The sequence below is a fragment of the Anomaloglossus baeobatrachus genome, chromosome 6 (genome assembly GCF_048569485.1).
Source record: "Anomaloglossus baeobatrachus isolate aAnoBae1 chromosome 6, aAnoBae1.hap1, whole genome shotgun sequence".
Lineage (NCBI taxonomy): Eukaryota > Metazoa > Chordata > Amphibia > Anura > Aromobatidae > Anomaloglossus > Anomaloglossus baeobatrachus.
In genome coordinates, this window is record NC_134358.1 from 306220819 (window position 1) to 306242679 (window position 21861).

Here is a 21861-nt window from a genome sequence, read left to right on the forward strand (position 1 = left end):
TAGACTTATATGGAGACCGGCGTCCGGACAGATATCCAGGCTGATTTCCGGGCTTAAGCCAGGTTTTTCTTTTAAATCCAGGAGACCCGCCGATCCTGGGTATCTGAGGGTTCACTAATCACTAGTCTTTAGTTTAGGGGTTTAGTTGCCTTTTGGCAAATTGTGTCTAATTGTCACCCCTACACTGACTTTTTGAACTTTTCTAAAAATCATTGTGTTAGAATGGCACACTTTGTGCTGTACATATGTTGTGTTTTATCCTATTCTGCTATCTGTTAATACATTTTGGAAAGATATTATGGAGAATTAATTTGTTAATGATCCCCCTATAATTCTAGTTTAGTATATGTGGTTCTGTTTTGAAGCGTGGAATTCACTTCCAGCACTTACATTGATGACTGCGTGCTGCACTTTGAACCTTTTTAGTACTGCAATATAAGAGATTTCTTTCATTCTTCTTTATTATTCTTCTAAGGGCTTGGTCAGACAACTGTAGAAATCAGACTTATGCGATCCAATTTTTTATCGGGTGGCACACTAACCATGTTATTCAATGAGGAAGTGCTGCTGATGACCAATTTTTTGTCTGTGAAAAAAATAATTGCAGCATGGTATGATTTGACTGAAATCAGATGAGATTTACTTATTCCAGTCTATAGGTGTAAGAAAAAAATTGGAAGCCACAATATAGCATCCGACTTTTACACATATATTATAATGCTGTAGCATGGGAAACTGTAATTGGACCTGTAAATGATTAACTGTTGAGTAAAAAAAATTAGCGTGCACACAGATGACAAGTGAGAAAAAGATCGGTCCACTTTTCTGGATGAAAATCAGTCCGGTTTTTCATACTGTCGTGTGACCCCAGAATTATGGTCATGTTTTTGTATGGCTTTTACCTTTTGTAGGTTTCCAATTTGGTCTAAGGCCCGTTTCACACGTCAGTGAAAAACAGTGACGTTTTTCACTGGCGTGTAAAACACGCACATGTCCCTGCGTGTGCCGTGATTCACGGCACACGTGGGTTGTCTAAGTGCAATCCGGGCTCCGTTCTCCGTGGCCCGTGATTGCACTTAGAACTCAACTCACCTGTGCGCGCTCCCGCTCTCCGTGGTGCTGAATCCTCCCGCGGTGCAGCATCCGGCCGGCGGTGATCCCTGCAGCAGCTGCTTCCGGGTCGGCTGTGTCGCGCATCATTAAGATACGTGACAGTAATGAGCCGGCTCAGAAGCAGCAGGGAGAACGGGCTGCAGAGAGCGCGGCTGAAGCCGGGTGAGTTAAAATGTTTATTATTTTAAATGCACGTTTTTTTCTGGCACGTGTTTCACGGACCACACCACTGCGTGGTCCGTGGAACATCAGTGATGCCAGAAAAAAATGGACATGTCTCCGTGCAGCAATCACGCACACGCGGGTACGCTGCACGGAGACACGTGCAGTGAAAAATCACTGACGTGTGAGCAGACCCATTCATTATAATGGGTCTGCGTATGTCAGTGATTCTGGTACGTTTAAAAAAAAGCACAAACGTACCAGAATCACTGACGTGTGAAAGGGGCCTAAATCAAATTCCATTGACTATTTTTGTCCGGCTTCGGATCCATGTCTTTAATAAAATAGTCACAGTGGAATGGTGCCATGAATGGTTTTTTTTGTTTGTTTGTTTTAATAAAGTATTTTTTATTTTTTAACATTTCACAACAGCATTAGTAACGTATTTGACAAATAATTTTCCACGACTATCAATGGGACTTCGAATCAGCCAGTATTATTTTTTTGTCGCCCAAGGGCTGTTTCCCACTCCCACACAGACACACACATATTATTTAAGGGTACGCTCACACGAGCGTGAAAATCAGACGAGTTAGTCAATGAGGGAAAGCAGTTAGTCAGCTTTTCTCGCATCCAGATTCTGCATCCAGATTCGCATCCAGCATGCTGCGATTTTCTGCTAGAGCCGTGTCCCTTGCACCCATTCAAGTGAATGGGTGTGAGAGATACATCGGAGTGCACTCGGATGTTATCCCAGTGCAGTGCGATATACGCACAGGCTGACAATGGAGGAGATGGGGGGATTAACCCCTCCCTCTCCTCTGCAGCGCCTGTCCTCAGCTTCACAGCTGTGACCTGATTGCAGGATCGGTCACAGTCGCATGACACTCGGCTCACGCTCGCAGCAGAGCCTGTGTCAGGAGTCATTAGCACATCGCATCCGATGCGGATGCCATATGCTCATCTGAGTCCAGCCTAAAGGGTATATCTGGGACAATTTTTTTATTTTTACAATTTCTTTAAGAAGTATCAGGCATGAAGTTTCTAACTACCTGCCTGTTGTGCCTGGTCTGCCGTCACAGAGTGACCATAGACCGCTCCTGCTGACAATTCAGTGGATTCTGCTAATATGATATCTACAGAACAGCAGCAATTGTTCCCTTTTGCTCTGTTAATGGGGCATGACCAACAAGGTCATGCTGATTGAGAGTCGGCTCCCTGCTGCCTAACTGTAGGAAGCCGGAAGTCATTCAGTATGACATTGGAGGTCATGTCCAGTCGACAGAGCAGCCCAGAAGAGGGAGAGTTGTTCTGTTGATGTGGAGCAGAGGTATTGCCAGCAAGAGCAGTCTGTGAACAAAGTAGAACAGGCAACCAGTCAGCAACTGACCGCCTGTTAGTTTTTAGGCCCAGAATAAAAAAAAAAATAGGTACCCTCTTTAAAGGGAATCTGTTGGTGATTTTCTAGTACAAAACTAATGTTATCCTGGAACAGGGCTTGGGTAGCCCTTCCAGGATCAGTAACTTTTATTGCTCTACCTTATCTTGTTATTTTGTTGTAGTCCTGGACAATTCACTGAATATACACTGCTCCCCACGTCCACCTCTCCCATGCTTTAATCAATGATAGTAAAAATCTTCACTGTCATTTACTATCACTGCTGAGAGGTGGGTGTGGGGAGCAGTGTATATTCAGTTTGGAGTTACATATATTTGACTAGCCCATGTGCAACACTAAATTCTCTGGATCTTACAGCAAGATAACAGTAGTAGATAAAAGAAGGTATAGCAATAAAAGTTACTGATCCTGGAACTGTTGTCCAAGCCCTTTTCCAGGATACCATTAGTTTTGTACTAGAAAATAATCTGACAGATTCCCTTTAAGGGTGCTTTCACACATCCAGATTTTTGCTCTGCGGCACAATACGGCGTTCTGCAGAAAAACCGCAACCGGCTTTTGTAACGCCGGTTGCGGTTTTTTTTTGCATAGACTTACATTAGTGCCGTATTGTGCCGCAGGGGCTTGCGTTCGGTCCGGTTTTGGCCGCATGCGGCAGATTTAGCCGATGCCGCGGCCGGATCGAACGTCCCCTGCTACGTTTTTTGCTCCGGCAAAAAACACCGCATCGCGCCGCATCCGGCCGCTGCGGCGCATTTTTCAATGCATACCTATGGAGGCCGGATGCGGCGCGATGCGGAAAAAAAACGCATCCGGTCGCCGCATGCGGTTTTTTCCACTGCGCATGCTCAGTAGCATGCCGCAACCGGAAAAAAACGGACGGGCCGCATGTAAAAACTTATGCAAAGGATGCGGTGTTTTCGCCGCATCCGTTGCATAGTTTTCACAGCCGGATTGAGCCGCAGGGCTCAAACCGGATGTGTGAAAGTAGCCTTACTGCCTGAAATAGGAGTACCCTCAGAATTGAACAATTCAATGTGACCGGCCACCTCTAGGTGACTGCTGCCTAATATATTTAGGCTTAGAAAGGACCAATATCTGTTGACATTGATCTCCCCATCCTGATAGTATCACCATGCTCCTATCATTTTTACCTTAGTTGGTTATGAAAAATAAGAGGCAGCCAAGTTATTCTTGTTTTCTAACTATTCATTTATGCAAAACTTTTGTTTTGTAACCATTTCTGCAGAATCGAGCAGTCTGTGTTCCACTATACTGGAGCCATTTCTTTACATCACTTTTGAATAAAAACAGTTCATTTTTACTTACTAGAGCCCCTAGTTACATTTTCAAGCTAACACAGGATAAAATGTTGACATGAGACACAACCTCATTTTTTTTATTCATTTTTTTATGTGCTCCGCACATTTTCATAACCAGCCAATGCAAAACCAACATTAGCAAACTTCCAGCCAACACAGGCACAAACTATAACATTTGATTGTCTATTTCTGGGGGCAACCAGCTCTTTCCTAATTCCCCTGGTGCATTAGGTAGTGAATTCTCTGGACCCCTGAGAGGGTGTCAATTTTTTGCTGGCTAACACCAAACCCTACCAAAAAATATTTAAAGGTGTTCTGTCAAATACCTCCATTAGTAATGCTATAATAAAGTTTTACAAAAAATAAAATTACTTTGTTTAAAAAATAAACAAACAAAACCCATACCCGACACTATCCCCCTTTGAAAAAATTATCCAACTATATCCAATGTTTGTGTCATGACCTGGACTAGGCCAAACACATGACAAACAGAGGTTTCACCATGACAAACAAGGGGTACACCGAGGACACTTTAACCCTAGAACGCATACCTGGGGCCTCGCAGACCTGCTAGGTCACTTGTCTTCTATGGTAGATTTCTATGGTTGTGCATTCTACGTTTAACAACGGTGGGCCCTAGTGCTAGTGAGAGGGAAGATGGACACCTTTTCCACTTACCTGCTGCTATACCCTGCACTCCTAGGCAATCTCTATATAGGTTCCTCACCTGTTGCCAAGCAGGAACCTGAAGCCCTGAAACGACCCTACAATAGTCCCTGGCTAGGGAGTGGGCAGATTAAAAACACTAGTCCCACCACTGCATCAAGACTGCAGCCACACTAGCAACTTTAGCAGAAGGTTTCAGCAGCTCCTTCCACCTCAAAGACCAGCTTCCAAATGGCAAAGAGAATAACTGCCACCCTCTGCTAGTAGCAGAGGGTATATAAAGGGACAGGGAGTGGTCTCAAACTTGAAACACCTAAGCTGGTAGTTAGCCGGCTTGCTGGGAAGGAATACTGACATTAACCCTACAATTGCCAAAGGAAAGGAAAATATGTTTAATATTGAGAGTCAAGAAGGGAAATTACTTTCAAGTCCTGGATCTGTCACAAGTGTCAAATAGCATAGAGACAACCGTGACAGTTTTTCCAACATACTCCTTCAAATACAATGTAGTCCAAATGATTATAAGTAAAATTAAAGCAATGTCTGATATTAAGGTTCACATGCTTTATCTTGATGTACAGCGCTGTAATCCGTTTTGTTGCAGCTTTGTAATTTATTTCTATAGTAAATGTATAGTGGGCTCAAAGAATGATGTTCTATGGTGGTCCCTGTGCTCACCAGTCTGACACTAGCTGTTTTTGTCTCTAAGTGCAAAGTAGGAGACTGGTTGGGTGGGTAAGAGGCCTGCAACAATGGCGTCTAAAGGGTAAAGTTTCTTCTCCGTAAGGAAACCACCAGCCTGGAATATTGGGATTTAATGCCAGGGAATATGGCATTTAAGCTTTCCTTCACAGCTTGGTTTTCTCATTATGGAGAAACTGTTCTCCTTATACCTCTTTTGAATTTTTTCTTGACATCTGTCAACATTTTTCTATGTTATGATACTTTAGAAAACTAGAAATGGCAACTTGTGGTCTATTCCTAAGGAGTTCACAATATGAAGGCTGTCAGGGGGAATAAAAGTCAATCATGGCAGTATGGTTCTTCCTTTGCCATAACAATAACAAGATCTCATATAGATGGATCAGATAGATAAATCTGATTCATGGGGTGGAGTAGGATATTCATATGTGTCTGTCCAAACAGGGGCGGAGGCAAATGGTATGGTTTATACTTAGTATTGGAGGCGATTACATGTGCAATAGAAAACATATGTAATGAATATAGCTTTCTTACTCTGATAGCTTCTCTGAACTTCTGCAAACTATGCATAAAGCACATGGAGCCCACTTGTTAGCTGATCAGCCCTGGCTAAGTATAGAAAAGGATAAAGGTACTTAACTGGATTTGATTAGAAAAGTTGTGTTAATATGACATTAAAGTTACAGTATGTCTTAATTTACAATGTATATTTTTTCACTTAGAAAATGCTGACTTACAGGGAGAGCCTCCAGATTTGGTGTACCTTTAATTTTATATGTTAGACACAGAAGGCTTCTCCCCATAAAAGCCACTAAATGATGGGTGTATGAGGAGCCAGGGTTAATCTAAATGAGCTTATCTAGTAAGATAACTAATTACAGCTATTAAGGGGTTATCCATTGCATATTAGCTCCAAAAATGTTATACTCACTTCCCAGACTGCAGCCATTTCTGCAGTGCAGCATCTTCTGTGACCGCTGCAGTCAATTAGCAGCTGCTGATCGTCTGCAACCTTCACCATTCCATCAGAGTGGACTTCCTGTTCACTCCCAGCAGACATCCGATCACAGCCTGTAAAAAGTGTGACTAAAGGCCCTTTAAGGATGTTAACCCTATGCATTATCTTTCTTACATATACATATGTCTCATGTCTTTGTGAGGTTTCTTAGCTTGATTCTTATATTTTATCCTATGTTTAAAAAAGTCCAAAACATTGAATTTGAAAAAAAAGTTGTAAACCAGCAGGACACAGTATATTAAAAGGAAACACTTATAGAAGTTCTTGACTATTGCACAGTATACATCGTAACTTTATATCCAGATGTCTACTGCTAACTAATGGTCAATGTTCACAAGGACTAGCACTGTGAGATGAGTGCAACCTTTCTTCACCTGAATCTAATGTCGGTTCAGTTATAACAAGATTAATTCATTATTTCAGTTTCAATCTCTTTTTTGTATTGCAAGATGTATTATTTCTGCTGAAGTAAGAATTATAATTAATAAGAATTCTCAGAATTGTGTATTTTTGGAATGTGTTCTGGTGTTAGAACCATGACCTTGTCATAAAGATTTGTTTCAATGACAGAGGTTGTCCATTACTGGACGACCCCTTCTTAACAAATAAGGTGGCCATAATAAAAAAAATAGGCTTACCACATGGATCAGCACTGTGAGCAGCCACTTAGTGGTTGATCATTGGCCATTTAAAGACTTAAGGCCCCGTCACACGCAGCGATATTGCTAGCGATATCGATAGCGTGTGTACCCGCCCCCGTCATTTGTGCATCACGGGCAAATCGGTGCCCGTGGAGCATAATATCGTTCGAAGCCATCACACGGACTTACCTGCCTAGCGACGTCGCTGTTGCCGGCGAACCGCTTCCTTTCTAAGTAACTAAGCGGCCGCCCAATAGAAGCGGAGGGGCGGGCATGAGCGGCCGTAACATCCCGCCCACCTCCTTCCTTCCTCATTGCCGGTGGCCGCAGGTAAGCTGTACTTCGTCGCTCCCGAGGTGTCACACGTAGCGTTGTGTGTTGCCTCGGCAACGACGAACAACCTGTGACCTCAACAATCAACGATTTTTTTAAAACGAACGACGTGTCAACGATGGACGATTTGATGAGTATTTTCTATCGTTAACAGTCGCTTGTTGGTGTCACACACAACGACGACGCTAACGATGCCGGATGTGCGTCACGGAATCCGTGACCCTGGCGATATATTGTTAGATACATCGTTGCGTGTGATGGGGCCTTAACATGTGACATTTTAAAGAATATTGAAAGGATCATGTAACTTTATCAAACATTGTCATTTTGATGAACTTTGCTTGAAATCCGCCAATACAAAATAAAAGACAGGAAAAAAAAAGACTTAAAACTGCAGATTATGAATCAGGGCTTTAATTTCATATGTTAATGCTGGCTGAAAGCAGGGATGAGGTGAAAAGTGAGTATGTAAGCAACACTATCCTTAAATGAACCTCAAAGTTCTACTTTTAGAACTAACTGCTAAACCACTCTACCACAATGCCTATACTAATACTTCCTCAAAATGCTATATACATATGACATACATCCTTCTTGCTTTTACAAACATCTGCCTAGAGATCTAAAATATAAGCAGTAAATGAATCTCTAGGGCTCCACCATTGTTTATAAAGTCAGTATCTCTATTGTATCTTGTTCTTGGCTCTTTCTATATTGTTTTTTACTTAAAGGGGTTGTCTAGTCTTTTACATTGATGGCATTTCCTTAGGATAGGACATCAATATCTAATCGGTGGGGATTTGACAGCTGGAACCTCCACTGATCAGCAGTTCAAAGTCCCAGCAGTGGCTGAAAGTGATCAGTTGTGGAGCTGCACAGCACTGCTCTGACAACTGTTTAGTGGTCTGCTGTAAAGGTGCTGCAGATCTGCCTCCTTTCAAATCAATAGGGATCAGATGTGCAGTACCCAGATGTGGAGTACCTGCAGGACCTGACGCACAAGTTAATATGGAAAAAAGGAAGAAAAGCGGGAAGAGGATGCCATTGGCATCATATACCTACTGTAGGGCACAAAAATACTTTTTTCCATTTGATGCAGGTTGTGAATAATAAGCCTATGTTGCATTCTATAGCGGATGGAACAAGCAGTGCAGTGGCTGTCAAAGGGCGAAGATATTGTTCTTGCAGCTGTGTAGCTATGGCTGCTATATCGAGGTTAGATTGGAGAGGGAAAAGTTTATTGACAGGAAAACCGGTGAGTAGTGAGTTGCAGTATTTAAAACAAAATTAGATCAGCACAACAGTAAAGGTTTTTCCATATAAAAAGTAACACTCTTGCATTGTAAAGAGGCACCGTACTCTCTGAGTGTACATATTGTAAAAAAAAAGTCCATAAGTTTTCCTTTATTGTCGAATATTGATATTATAGTACTTTTCTGAACAATCTGTGTGTAGACATTCTGTTCTGGACATAACACATTATAAGGGACTAAGGCCCTGTTCATCAAGGCCAGCGATCCTCACACAGGTCTTGAGAAGGTGGGGTGGAGTATGAAGGTCCTGATTAATTAAGAGTCTCTGCTGAAGTAAGATTTGTGCCGTAGTCATGAATTTAGAGAGGCGCACTGACCATGCCCCCATCCCACCCCAGCTACCACCACTTCAGAGCTGGACAGTAATGGTGTGAGTATACCAAAAGGTGCAACATTTTAACGCAGCCTTGAGTTGCACGAAATTTGTGTGACTTTTCCAAGCTTTTTACTACAGACCTCAGGTGTTAAAACTTTGATCAATTGGTTCCAAAGTTTGCGATCTGTAACATAATAAAATTATACTCATCTTCCCCTCTAATGTGTCTACCTACATGAACAAGTATCCTAATGGTTACTACACTGTTCAAGTATTACATAGATTGAACCCCGGTATTTCTTCCGTTATCACTTTTTTTGTACTCCATTTACTACCACATACTACGTCTGGCCATATACAGTATATTCTCATCTAGTATGCTCTTAAATTAAGATCTATTGCTTGACGTTTCCAGATCATGAGGACTAAGGACATGGTATTTAGACCACTTCTTCGATGATATGGACTATGCAAGTTCCATGTTTTATCCTTGAATGGAAGAATGTTTGATTAGTACTTATCTTTATTTTCACGTCTTTTTCCTTACTACAAATTTTTACTCCTTTGTCACGTTTCCAAAATTTGAACCAGTTTCATCCACCCTCAATACACATTAGAATAATCATGAGCAAACAGTCTGATATCTGCGGGTTCAGCCTACATTATTCTAATGTGTATGAGGGCCTCCTGAGTCTTCCCCAACAGATTATACTGGAGATTGAAGGAACAGGCATGTCCGAATTCAGACTGCTGTCTATTTGTACTCGTGCTGTTTTATTCTAATGAGTGAAAATGAGTTACATAAATAACAGTTATGTTACACACATGACTGGGGACTAAAACTTAACTTTTAATTTTTCAATAAAATCGATATTAATTTACTTAAATAATGCAGTAAAAAATTAGTGCCAATAAATTAGGAAGATCTCACTCAGATGTTTTCCAAGGGTAAGAAGACACACCAATCCAGAGTTGGTCACAGGCTGGAAGGACCGGGGTAAAGCGTTGGGAGATAAGGTGACAAACCCCTGTCGTGCCCCGTGATTGTGCTTCTGCCCTGACAAGGGCAGCACCCAAGTAAGCTGTCTGCCCCACAACCATGCAAAACAAAACAAAAAACGTCCACCACCGTTTACCTGGACACATAGGTTTCTTACCCCTCTGATCCCTGCCACTGCAGGTTGATCAGTCCTGTGGTCCCTGCTATTGCAGGTTGATCATTTGTTTTTGGTCTCCCCTGAGGAACTCTTGCTATTTAGAGGGAAACGCGTCGGGAGGACGTTTTTTGTTTTGTTTTGAATGGTTGTGGGGCAGACAGCTTGCTTGGGTGCTGCCCTTGTCAGGGCGGAAGTACAATCACGGGGCACGACAGGAGTTGTCACCTTATCTCCCAATGTTTTACCCCGGTTCTTCCAGCCTGTGACCAACTCTGGATTGGTGTGTCTTCTTACCCTTGGAAAACATCTGGGTGAGATCTTTCTAATTTATTGGCACTAATTTTTTACTGCATTATTTAAGTAAAGTAATATCGATTTTATTGAAAAATTAAAAGTTAAGTTTTAGTCCCTGCTATTATCTCTCTCAAATTGGACTATTGGGCACTATTTTCTGGTTTTCAGACTCTGCTATTATATTACACACATGACCAGCTATACAATGTGCATTATATAAATAGTTTTCCCATTTAATGGTGTGAAATTGCAAACTATAAGCATCAAAAGTTCCAAAGAGAACATTGCAGTTATTATGAAGTGTTCTACAAATTAATCATGCTATAAGGTCTAACAATAGATTTCCATGTGTATACCAAAAGCCATTGTGGCAGGGCTATTTCCTAAAAAACTCATTGCTCCAGTCCTTATATACGGAATAAAAATATAAACGCAGCACTTTTATTTTTGTTTCCATTTTCCATGAGTGGAGCTCAAAGATCTAAGACTTTTTCTTTGACACAAAAGACCTTTTGCTCTCAAATATTGTTTATAAATTTGTCTAAATCTGTGTTACTGAGCACTCCTCCTTTGCTGATATAATCCCACCTCACAGGTGTGACATATAAAGATGCTGAATAGGCAGCATGATTATTGCACAGGTGTGCCTTAGGCTGGCCACAATAAAAGGCTTTGCTGAAATGTGCAGCTTTATCACACAGCATAATGCCACAGATGTCACAAGTTTTGAGGGAGCGTGCAATTGACATGCTGACTGCTGGATTGTCCACTAGAGCTGTTGCCTGTGAATTGAATGTTCATTTCTCTAACATAATCCTTCTCCAAAGGCGTTTCAGAGAATTTGACAGTACATCTAGCCGGCCACGCAACTGCGGATTCACTGGTAAATGGTGGTCACACCAGATACTGTTTGGTTCCCAATCCCCATAATCCTGTAAAACTCCACATTTTAGAGTGGCCATTTATTGTGGCCAGTCTAAGGCCCACCTGTGTATTGAGAAAAAAACTTTTGTGTACAAAGAAAAAGTCTCAGAGCTTTCAGTTCAGGCAATGTAAAATGGGAATAAAAACAAAAGTGTTGTGTTTCTATTTCTGTTGAGTATAAGTATATAGATATACTGTAGCTGCGCACAAGGCCTTATGACTTTGCATCTTATCTACATAGATGTCCAGAGGCAGATATGAAACGGTCAGGATTAGGTCTTGCTCTTCCCTCGTCTATTTTGGGGCCTGTTGGCACATAGTAGTGAACTACTAAGAGTCAGTCATCCGGTGGGATGGCATTTACACTCTTTGAATAAAATATGTACCCTATTTATTTACTTGTACTATTACTATTTGTTCACTTACTGCTGGGTATTTTTTTCATTTGTTTTTATCCTAGGTTTTACCACAATTAGTTGCAAGATTTTTAAGTACTACATTTAATTGTACTGCATATAAATAGCAGTGACCAACATATAAAAACTGGAGCTTCAAGTGCACAGCATGATAATTCTGCTAAAGGCTTGAGGATTTGCCAAATCATAAAACGCATATAGCTTCATGCTGTCAGATATGAAAATTGCATGCTGCTCTTTCTATGACCTCTGACTGTAACACTTCACTGAGTCTCTCACACTGATCAGTTCTGTTACTTAGAATTTTTTTTTTACTCACCTTGTTTAACAGCAATTGAGGAACAGCACTCCAAGAAGCAACCATGCCAGCCGGTCGGTCACGCAATAAAAGGAGACAACCCATCCGGGGGGATTGCCATGCCAGAAGGAGAGTTGCTACTAGAGGTGGGTGATAAAATGCTATCATTTCCTTAACGGCAGTCTATTAATAATTCAAAGCCTTCCCTTTGTGTATAGTAGATCTCTCTACCATTACACTTGGCTTGGCAAATTGCTCGTGCCACTGAAAGGGTACGTCTGTTGCTGTTTAGGAAGATAAGACATGCAATGTTTTCCAACACCATGCTTGTTGTTGTCCCTCATAGAAGAGAGAAAGCAATTACAAAACATCTGAAAACTACTTATTCCTTAGAAAGCCGGAGAGAAAAAGTGGCAACGCTTTTATTCTGTTCTTTGTGAGTTAAACAAAATAAAGAATGCTGGTGCCTACAAAAAAAAAAGTTTTTGTGAAACGATTAAATTAATATAGGGCCTCACTGAAACATCCAAGTTGCATGTACATGTTGTATTCATAGTTTTTATGGATACATCACATACCCATCATAGTCTATCTGGCTGCTCACATGTTCCTGTTTTTTCACGTACCGTGTGTCTGGAGACATGTCTAGTTTTTTGGGGCAGCATGGATGAAAAGGGCCAATACAAGTTTATGGGTCTGTGAAAAAAAAAAGACTGAACGGGATAGAAGAAAATTTGGAATTTATTTATTAATTCATACATAAAAATGCTGATGACACAAGAATCCAAAATACAGATGACACAAGAATCAAAAATACAGATGACACCGCTACCATTTTTTGCTTGTGTGAAAAATACTGAGGTCTCAACAAAGCCTAATGCATATTTCTTCAAAGCTCAGTTTTTATAATCAAGGGCTTAGGAAAATTAAGCAACTGTGACAAAACTTTTTGTATGCTCAACTAACTGATATCAAAGATGGAGTTGTACCAACCTGATAGCGAAAAGTATACCATAAATCAGGGTTCCCCAACTCCAGTCCTCAAGGCCCACCAACAGTGCATGTTTTCAGGATTTCCTTAGCATTGCACTGCTGTTGGAACCAGCACCTGGGCAGGTAATTACATTAACACCTGTGCAATACTAAGGAAATCCCAAAAACCTGCACTGTTGGTGGGCCTTGAGGACTGGAGTTGGGGACCTCTGCCGTAAATGGTGCCGTTTAGTTGATCTCTTAAACTATCTACTTGCCACCAAAGAAAACCAGTTCTCAATCAGTATGCTTTCCCCCAAACAAGTTAATAATAGCTATACTGAACCCCAGTGCTGGCTCTGTTCCAGAGCTGTTGGCACTGGCTCTCCCAGGGCTTGCATGACATTATTATGTCACGCAATCACTTTGTTCAATCAGCAGACACTTTACAGTCCCTTTCTATGGACAAATCAGACTTCCAGAGGAAGTGAGAGAGCAGCCACAGCTCTCACTTCCTCCAAATGAGTGGTTGCTAATTGGCCGCAGGGATCCTGAGTCTCATAAGGGTCAGTGCCAAAACTACTGAACAACGCTGGTACCGGAGATGACTATAGGTGTTCCTATTTTACTTGGGGGAAACATACTGATTGAGAAGGGATTGCCTGAGTAGTTGCTAACCCTTTTAAAAAATAGAGAAATAAAAATATCATGCATTTTGGGAGGAGTTACTTTTTAAATGCCCCTACTAAGACAAGAACAAAAAAAGTCAAAAATCAAATATATAGAAAGGCCTCCCTGCCATATAGATATCACAGTATGTAGCTTTTTCTGTGTTACAGCTTTATTATAGTGTGCGCAGTATGAACCTTGGGACACTTAGGTGATTCTTATCATTGAGACCAAATGTAGAACGTTTTGACCATCTGGGACAAATAAGTTCTAAAGCATGCAGAATATGAACGAATGAAAAAAGATGGTAGGTCGGTTTTGTGTTTTATATATACCACATCCTGAGAGCTAAGGTGTGCCAAGGGAGGTGTACAATGCCTCTCACCGCTTGAGACTCCACAAAATAATCTCAGCTCTGCGAAAGGAAAGTATGGAATTGATTACTATCGTACCAGATAACTGGAGAGTGTCTCATAAAAAGATTTATGAGCTGCCAGATTTGGTGGAGTGGCTGAATATTTCTATGGAATTTTGGCTTCTCTGTTTTTTCTGATGACCTATGATTTAGAGGAAGGCTGCATAGATGGTTTCCTGCCCAAAATTCTTTTGGAAGCTTTATCATGAAAGTCACTTGAGATTTAAGGCTTAATATTTCTCAGAAGGTATTTCTGAAATAATGCAATGCCCAATGTAAGCTGCTTCTGTTAGAAATGGTCACCAGATAAATAAACATGATCAATCCCAATATATCCATACATCAAGCACTGGATGAGTATTAGAGATTATAATCCAACGATACTGATTGTCTACATATATTTTTACTTACCTCTGGCGAATTTTTACCAAAGATAATAGGAAGTTAACAATTGACATACAGGACATTATACTCATTAATAATAAATGGTACACATATATACAGTATACAATATATGCATAACTAGATGTGACATTTAACAAACATTTATTTTTGTTTTGCTAATGGGAAATTTTAGATGGAACCTCTCTGATTTATGCTGGCGGAATTACAGGCAGGATTAAATCAGATCAATCACACAAAAATCTGTTATGGGTATACAGATATTAAAGGAAGCTCAAAGAAGTTAGAGATAATAAAAATACTTTTTATTTTTTATTTTATTGTCTTCTCTATTAAAAAATACATATATGAAAAAACTCCACTATACAGTACCCAAGGACTGGATTAAACAAGTCAAAAGGTTTAATTAATAATCCCACATTAACATATGGATTCAAGGATTCATAGTGCCCTATAGTTGATTAAGCATATATAAGGCTACAGTGAAAATTCAAACCTCCTTTTTTCCAAATGCAGAAACTATTGCATAACACATAGTCGTAATAGCATATCATGTGGTAACCAATAAGTAGGTGCAAAGTACCATATATCAATTCCCTAAGTCACTAAGGGATTCTTAGTTAATATTAGTGCATATCCTATTATGTGGGCATGAAACCGGAGCACCATTCCAATAAGGTTACCCCATAATACACCACATAGCTAATCAATAGGAATAGTAACCCCTGATCCCCAAGGAGACCACTTGTATGCATTACCTATTAGAAGACCTGATATCCACGTCCTGCGTTACAATAGGCAAAACTTGTGAATTATAGGATTAAATCAGAGTCTTGTAACTGTGTATGTTTTACTTAAATGTTGTTGTGTTTCTGAAAAATACATACTACAGTATGTAATGGCTGAGGACTATGACTCTGATACATCAAAGCTATTACTTTAGAAAACTAGAGTAAAATGCTTTGAAAAGTCGCAAAACCTTCTGGATTTCTTCCACTAGAAATGCTATTTGGTCCCCCCCTGGAGTAACATTCCTGGTGAGGCACAAGGAGGAGAACACCACTGAGAAGATATTTTGAATTCATTAAGTGGCGTGTACCTTTAATGAAGTTAGCGCTTTGTACTACAGCAACCCCTTCATTAAGACTGGCATGTGCAACACCAGCCTCATTGAGTCGACCCATAATGTCTCAGATAACTAGTCTGAGATTGGTCCCTAGAGACTGCTCCCAGCCCCGATCCCTTTGACTGACAAGTCTCTCCTAGAGATGAGCAGATACGGCAGAAACTTTGCCTTTTCATGCATTATTTCCTGGGAAATTCAATTTACAGAGAAGCTATTCTCAATTTTAATGTTTAATGTTTTAATGTGTCTTATTCTGCTCTGACTCTTTAGACCCCACAGCATAATAAATGGAATATGTAAAAAAAAACAAAAAACACTCAACTCTTTTGGCCTTCAGGCTCTTCACCACCACCTGTCTTGCCTCACTACATCTTCCCATCATTGCCGCTTGTGCTGAAATCCCTGTGCCTCTCATACTGGGCCGGAACTTCCGGCTTTGATGGAGGCCAGGAAGGGTTCTGCACATGCATATGCAAGGTTACATGGTGCCATGACCCTCAATGCCAAAAGTCCTGGCCCAGCATCAGAGGCCTGGGAATTTCAGCGTGTACAGCGGTGAACTGAAGATATGGCGAGGACTGGACCGGTGATGAAGAGGAGGGGCGAGGGTGTAGAGGATAAGAATTTTTCTTTTTATATAGTTTAATGGTCTTTTATGGGTTAGAAAAATGGCAACCAGCGGCCACGTGGAAGCAAATTACAAAAAAAGAAATCCATATTTTTGCAAATGCAGATTTTTGTAAAATTGAAGTACAATTCAATTCAAATAAAAGTCGCTCATCCATAGTCTCCCCCTATATAACAAATAAGGAGACATCTGTGAGTCTTGTGAGCGGGAGAAGCAACTGGGGACCTGCCTCCTGGACTAACCAGCCGAGACATATAGTTTTCGGCTAGCTTTACAAAGTATGCCACACTACAATACCACAGCCAAACTCTGATTCGGGTTGCCTGTGTTTTGGCCAGCATGAATCAAATGACATGTTCTCTGTAATGGTGGAATGAGCATTAAATGTAAAGTTGAAAAGTAATCGCACATTAAGAACATCCTCCCATTCATTTTTATACCTTACTGTAAAATATGACACATACACATGAGCTCTGAAGTTTCAGTCTGAGCTAGTTGTATGACGTGATACTCATACCTGGATGTGCTTTACTTTCATTGCAATGATTTATGGTATTATGGAATAGTTTCAGAATGAATAATGATCAAAGTAACATCTAGCTTTTAAATGAATGACTACTACTATCAATCTGCAATGCTTAACTATGGTATTACGGGATATCTCTGATTTTCTACATAAGTGCTTTATGTTTCCAGCAAGAGAGAAACTAGAACTTAAAAGTAGAAAAATACATTTTAAGTATAGCCTAGCAAATTCTACTTATTACAGAGCATATTTTAGTATGTCACACTATCTCGAATTGCATAATCAACCCAGTCATTTAAGGAAAGAAGCTGCATAAGTGATTCTTTTACATTGACGTGCCCAAATGTACATTTAGCACCCCCATACCCATTAGAATAAAGTCTACCAAACTCGTTCTTTCCACAGTCCAAGAATTAATGTATATGGAAACATTTAGACTCTCCCCCAACATTGGATTTCGGGAAGAGACTGATAGTTTGAATGAAAATGCCTGATCCTTTGATTCTCCTTGGAGATAAGCCACCACCAGAGGTATCTGGCTGCGACTTACTCCCTTCTCCTATATATACATGCATGCTCAGCCAAACCAACTATGGTAGGAATGAGAAGTATTTAGATCCACTGATATATCTGTGCTATTAGCGAAGCAGTTCTGGAGATACAGGTACCCACTTGAGGTATAAAGGAATGTCCCCACCATGTCTTTAAATGATCATTAACCACTTGCCTTTTGGACATGTGATGGAAGTAAACTAAATGAATACCTTATGCTTTAACCTATATGCCTTATCCTAATTGGTGCTGGGAAACTGGTAGTCAATTTTGCAATTGCCTAAGGCTTTGGTTTCCGGTTAGCTGTAAGCCAACAGTGGAGTAGAGGAACGTCCTGTGATCTAAAAGTATTAATAGCATATCTCTATTGAAGACATATCCCAATATGCAGTGCATTGGTTTGCTTGTTATGGGACACAATATTAGACCTTTCATCAATGACACATTGCATGTACAGAATGAAGGAATGGAGCAGTGAAATAGAATCAGAGACATGTTAAAATCAATCTGGCCAGTAAGAATAGGCTGTACGCTAACTATTTATAGCACTGTAGGGAAGCGCATTAGGACTTTTACCTATTGATATGGTTTAAAGTAACTAAACAAACTGATCTTGAAAAGCTTGCCAGTATGAGCTCTTAAGAGAATACATTAGGATTACATTATGATATCTCCAGTTGGGAAATTAGAAAAATCTGGATCAGACTGAGTCTGTCGAATTTATCCTAAAAAATAAAAGCTTTGTGATCAAGTTTAAGAGATGCAATAGATAACAAAATAGCACAAACAAAAGATTGGTGGAGCTTGTATGAGCAATTCAGTGTTATATAAAAAAATAAAAAATAAAATATAGGTATTCCCATCCTAGACATTCATGGCATATCCTATAGCATTCAGTACCTTGACCAGTGGTACCTGCATTGGGTAGACGTTTATGACATAGCCCATGAATTTGCTATACCTAAAACTTGAATTTGCTAAACTGAAAACCAATTTGTGCAATTTGAACATCTTCTGAAGTGTCAGTAAGAAATTGGAAGATGTTATCAGTGAAAGTTCATGAGCTGAGACTAAAGATGAGTGGATCAGAACAATCTGATTTTGCCTGTTCTCTCAGATTTTTCCTAGAAATTCAATGTACAGTGAAGTTTGTCTCAGTGAATTGAATATCCCTTATTATGTTTTGGGGTCTTTCTCCAGACCAAAGAACACATAATATGCAAAAAATAAAAAAAAATCCTTATACTCACCTGACTGCTCTTTTCTCTGGGTCCTCCAATACTCAGCGTCACCTATCCGGTGATAAGAAGATGGTACAAGGACCAAGCAGGCAAAGGTAAGGATCAGAACGGCAGGAGAGGTGACTGTAAGGTGGATATAATAGTATTTTTTTAATATCTTAAGCTTTACATGGCCCTTAACAGTTCAGCAGGAGCCATGTTGTTGAATTCACACAGAAGTGAATTTAAAAAAATTCACATTTTTTTTTACAAATGTAGGTTCTTGTAATATTTGAATAGGGCCTACCACATTGGGGAAACTATAGGACATTCTAGATATGAAACTCCATTGAAGGGATGTACAGAACAAGATCGTAGTGAATTACTATACATGTAGTTACCTAACAAATTACATGTACTATACATTCCTTAGTAATTTTGTACAGTTAATCTGCTTATTGTTAACAAGATTTACTAGATTAAACTTATTACATTGCCTTTTTTATGATTTTTGCATTGTTCATTGGCTTTTGTATAATCTAATTAACATAACTAAATATTAAAGTGAACCTATTTCCCCAAGCCTCCCAACCCCCCACCATTATGTTATATAGCCCTATTCCATAAATACTGCCACATCATTGATGTCCCAAGTGTGCACAAATATCTTTATTTGCATGTTCTGCATATACTAATTACTAAGCTGTAGTGCCACAGGGAGTCACTTTAACCTGGTACATTTCAGCCTCCGACACAGCAATCATGTCACCATGGGCAATTTCGGCAACTGAGGAGGACATTTTTGGATACATAACCACTCGAGAGCAGGACTTGAAGGACATTGTAGGATTAGTTTGGAGTAGGGCTATATAAGGTAAAGGTGGTAGTCTGGAAAGCTTGGAGGACCTCACAGGCTTTCTTTAATATTATTTTATTCCATAGTTATTTTTTTATTTAAATCAAGCACCAGTTAGAGAGTTGATATAGGATAACTTGTTATTCCACTGATATCATTAAACGTTATTAGTATAGCCTTTGGTTACAGATAGACTTGTTGAACTATTTTGGACCAGTTGGTGGTTAAATTATTCAGACAACCAACTATGCAATCAAAATTCTAAACCATCAGTGAAGATAATCTCTATAAGGTTCCAGTCAAGCAACTATGAAAAGCTGTACCACTCCAGAATGATCCAGTACTTCTTCTCAAACCAAGCTTTGGTGGACTTTAATGTATGCTTGGGATCATTATATTCTTGAAACGTCCAATGATGCCCAAGCATCAGCTTGCTCACAGAAGGACTTAAATGTTCTGCTAGCGTTTTCTGATACTTAATTCAATCCATCTCCCTCACCACAAGCTGCAGGTTTCCAGCTAAGCAGCCCCAGAGAATCATTGAGACAACACTGTAGGCAAAGAGTCCTTTTCAAAGTATGCTTTGTTTTTCCTCCTTTGGACATACCATTGATCAATAGGCTTGAAAAGTTCTAAATTTATTGAGCGTGACCTACCTAATACGGTAATAATAGAGCAGAAACCAGCCTACCTGTCATCAGGAAGGTCACTTAATCCCACAATGGCCAAACCTAGGATGATAACTTCCACTACCTCACTCAGTTCTTCTTTAGAGCCGGAGGATGCAGCAAAGCCACGGGCTTGAGTGCTTTATTGCCGTCAAGGCACTTCTGGTGAATGGAAAAGCAGAAAGCATGCTGCAGAGGCAACAGGTGTTAAATTAAGTACTGTTGCAAGATAAACACAACATAGATTCAGACTTTTTAAAAAAAGGACTCAAATCTAAGGAGACACTGTTTTTCTTCCCAATAATGGGCAAGACAAAAAGCTTTATAAACAATTCTGATGCAGCATTAGACATAACTTCTCCTTCAATGAGACCTTAAAAAGAGGGTCTCACTATGTTTACAAGATGCTCCAGACCCGCTTGTAAGTTTGCCATCATCAAATTACATTAAATCGCCTTACAATCATAAATTAAAGATCTCGTAGTGGCACTCAGAGGGGCTATACAACAAGACATATCTTAACAATTAGTCACCTTCCATTCTACTATAGAGGATATAGGTTAGAAAGTGGGCCTTGTTGAGAACAAAATGAGTGAATCACTCAAACATGCAACATGGTGGACGAACATATGTCTTTGAAAAAGATAATGAAAGTGGTCAAAGTAAAGCTAGAAAACTTAAAAACCACAAATAAAGGATATAACATTAAGATGCATAGCATTCAAGAAAGTGTTCATCCATCTCAGCTTCAGTTTTATATCTGTGAGCTTCTCTCGTTAGGAATCCCAGAGATACACCCACAGAACGTAATAACTGACGGGGTCCACTGCTTGCCCAAATCAAAACCCCCTCCAGGCAACCTAAATAGAGATGTCATAGCCAGATTCTAGTTCTACCATGTGAAAGAATCTCTTCTAAACCTGACAAGAAAGAACAAACACTTCCATATTCCATTTGAAGACATCCAACTCTATGGTGATTTATCTCAAATCACAATCCAAGCAAGGAAAACTCTTGCCAACATCACTGAGACCTTTACGAAGCCAAAACACCATACAGATGGACTGTCACCACCTAATTTCTAATGCAACCAGACCATAAAAGTAAAATCTTCACTATTGCATCGCTGAGGAAGGATCCTACTGAATCCTCTCCAACTTGACACTCATTTTGATTCTAACCTTGGTAACTCGGCCTAATATGCCTTCCCATTGGGGATTCCAGTGTATTTAAAAAGTATTCATACCATATGAACTTTTCCACATTTTTTCATTTTACATCCAAAATCTTAAATATATTTTATCATTTTATTGAAATTTTATGTCATAAATCAACTTTGAGTAGCAAGTATTTGGGAAGTGTAAAGGAAATGGTGCATAGTTTTCTAAATATTTTAAGAATCTAAATCTGAAAACTGTGATGTAGACTGATACCCCTAAATAAAATCTTCTTGAGTGACTAATTGCCTCCAGGAGTCACCTAATTAGAATATTGAGTTGACCTGTGTGTAATTTATTCTCAGTATAACTACAGCTGTTCTGTGAAGGCCTTAGATGTTTGCTTGAAAACATTAGGGATCAAATGGCATCATGAAAACCAAGGAACACACCAAATAGGTCAGGGATATAGTTGTTGAGAAGACTAAAGAACAGTTAAGTTATGAACAAAAATAGTTCAGGTCGGAGAATCTGTCCACATGACAACCTTTGGTCGTATACTCCACAAAACTGGCTGTTGAAGAAGAGTGTCAAGA

At 39.8% G+C, this 21861-nt stretch overlaps 1 protein-coding gene across 2 annotated transcripts in view; it reads left to right on the forward strand.

Annotated features, from left to right (window-relative positions):
* AHRR (aryl hydrocarbon receptor repressor) overlaps window positions 1-21861 on the forward strand; it is a 359460-nt gene that overhangs the window by 195842 nt on the left and 141757 nt on the right. The window contains exons 1-2 of one of the 2 annotated variants that reach the window (XM_075316524.1): window positions 5915-5995; window positions 12108-12220. In XM_075316524.1, the coding sequence (XP_075172639.1) occupies window positions 5929-5995; window positions 12108-12220 (180 nt within the window). In that variant the 5' untranslated portion in view covers window positions 5915-5928. Of the gene's footprint in view, window positions 1-5914; window positions 5996-12107; window positions 12221-21861 lie in introns of those variants that run through there. The other variant, XM_075316523.1, reaches the window with a different exon arrangement.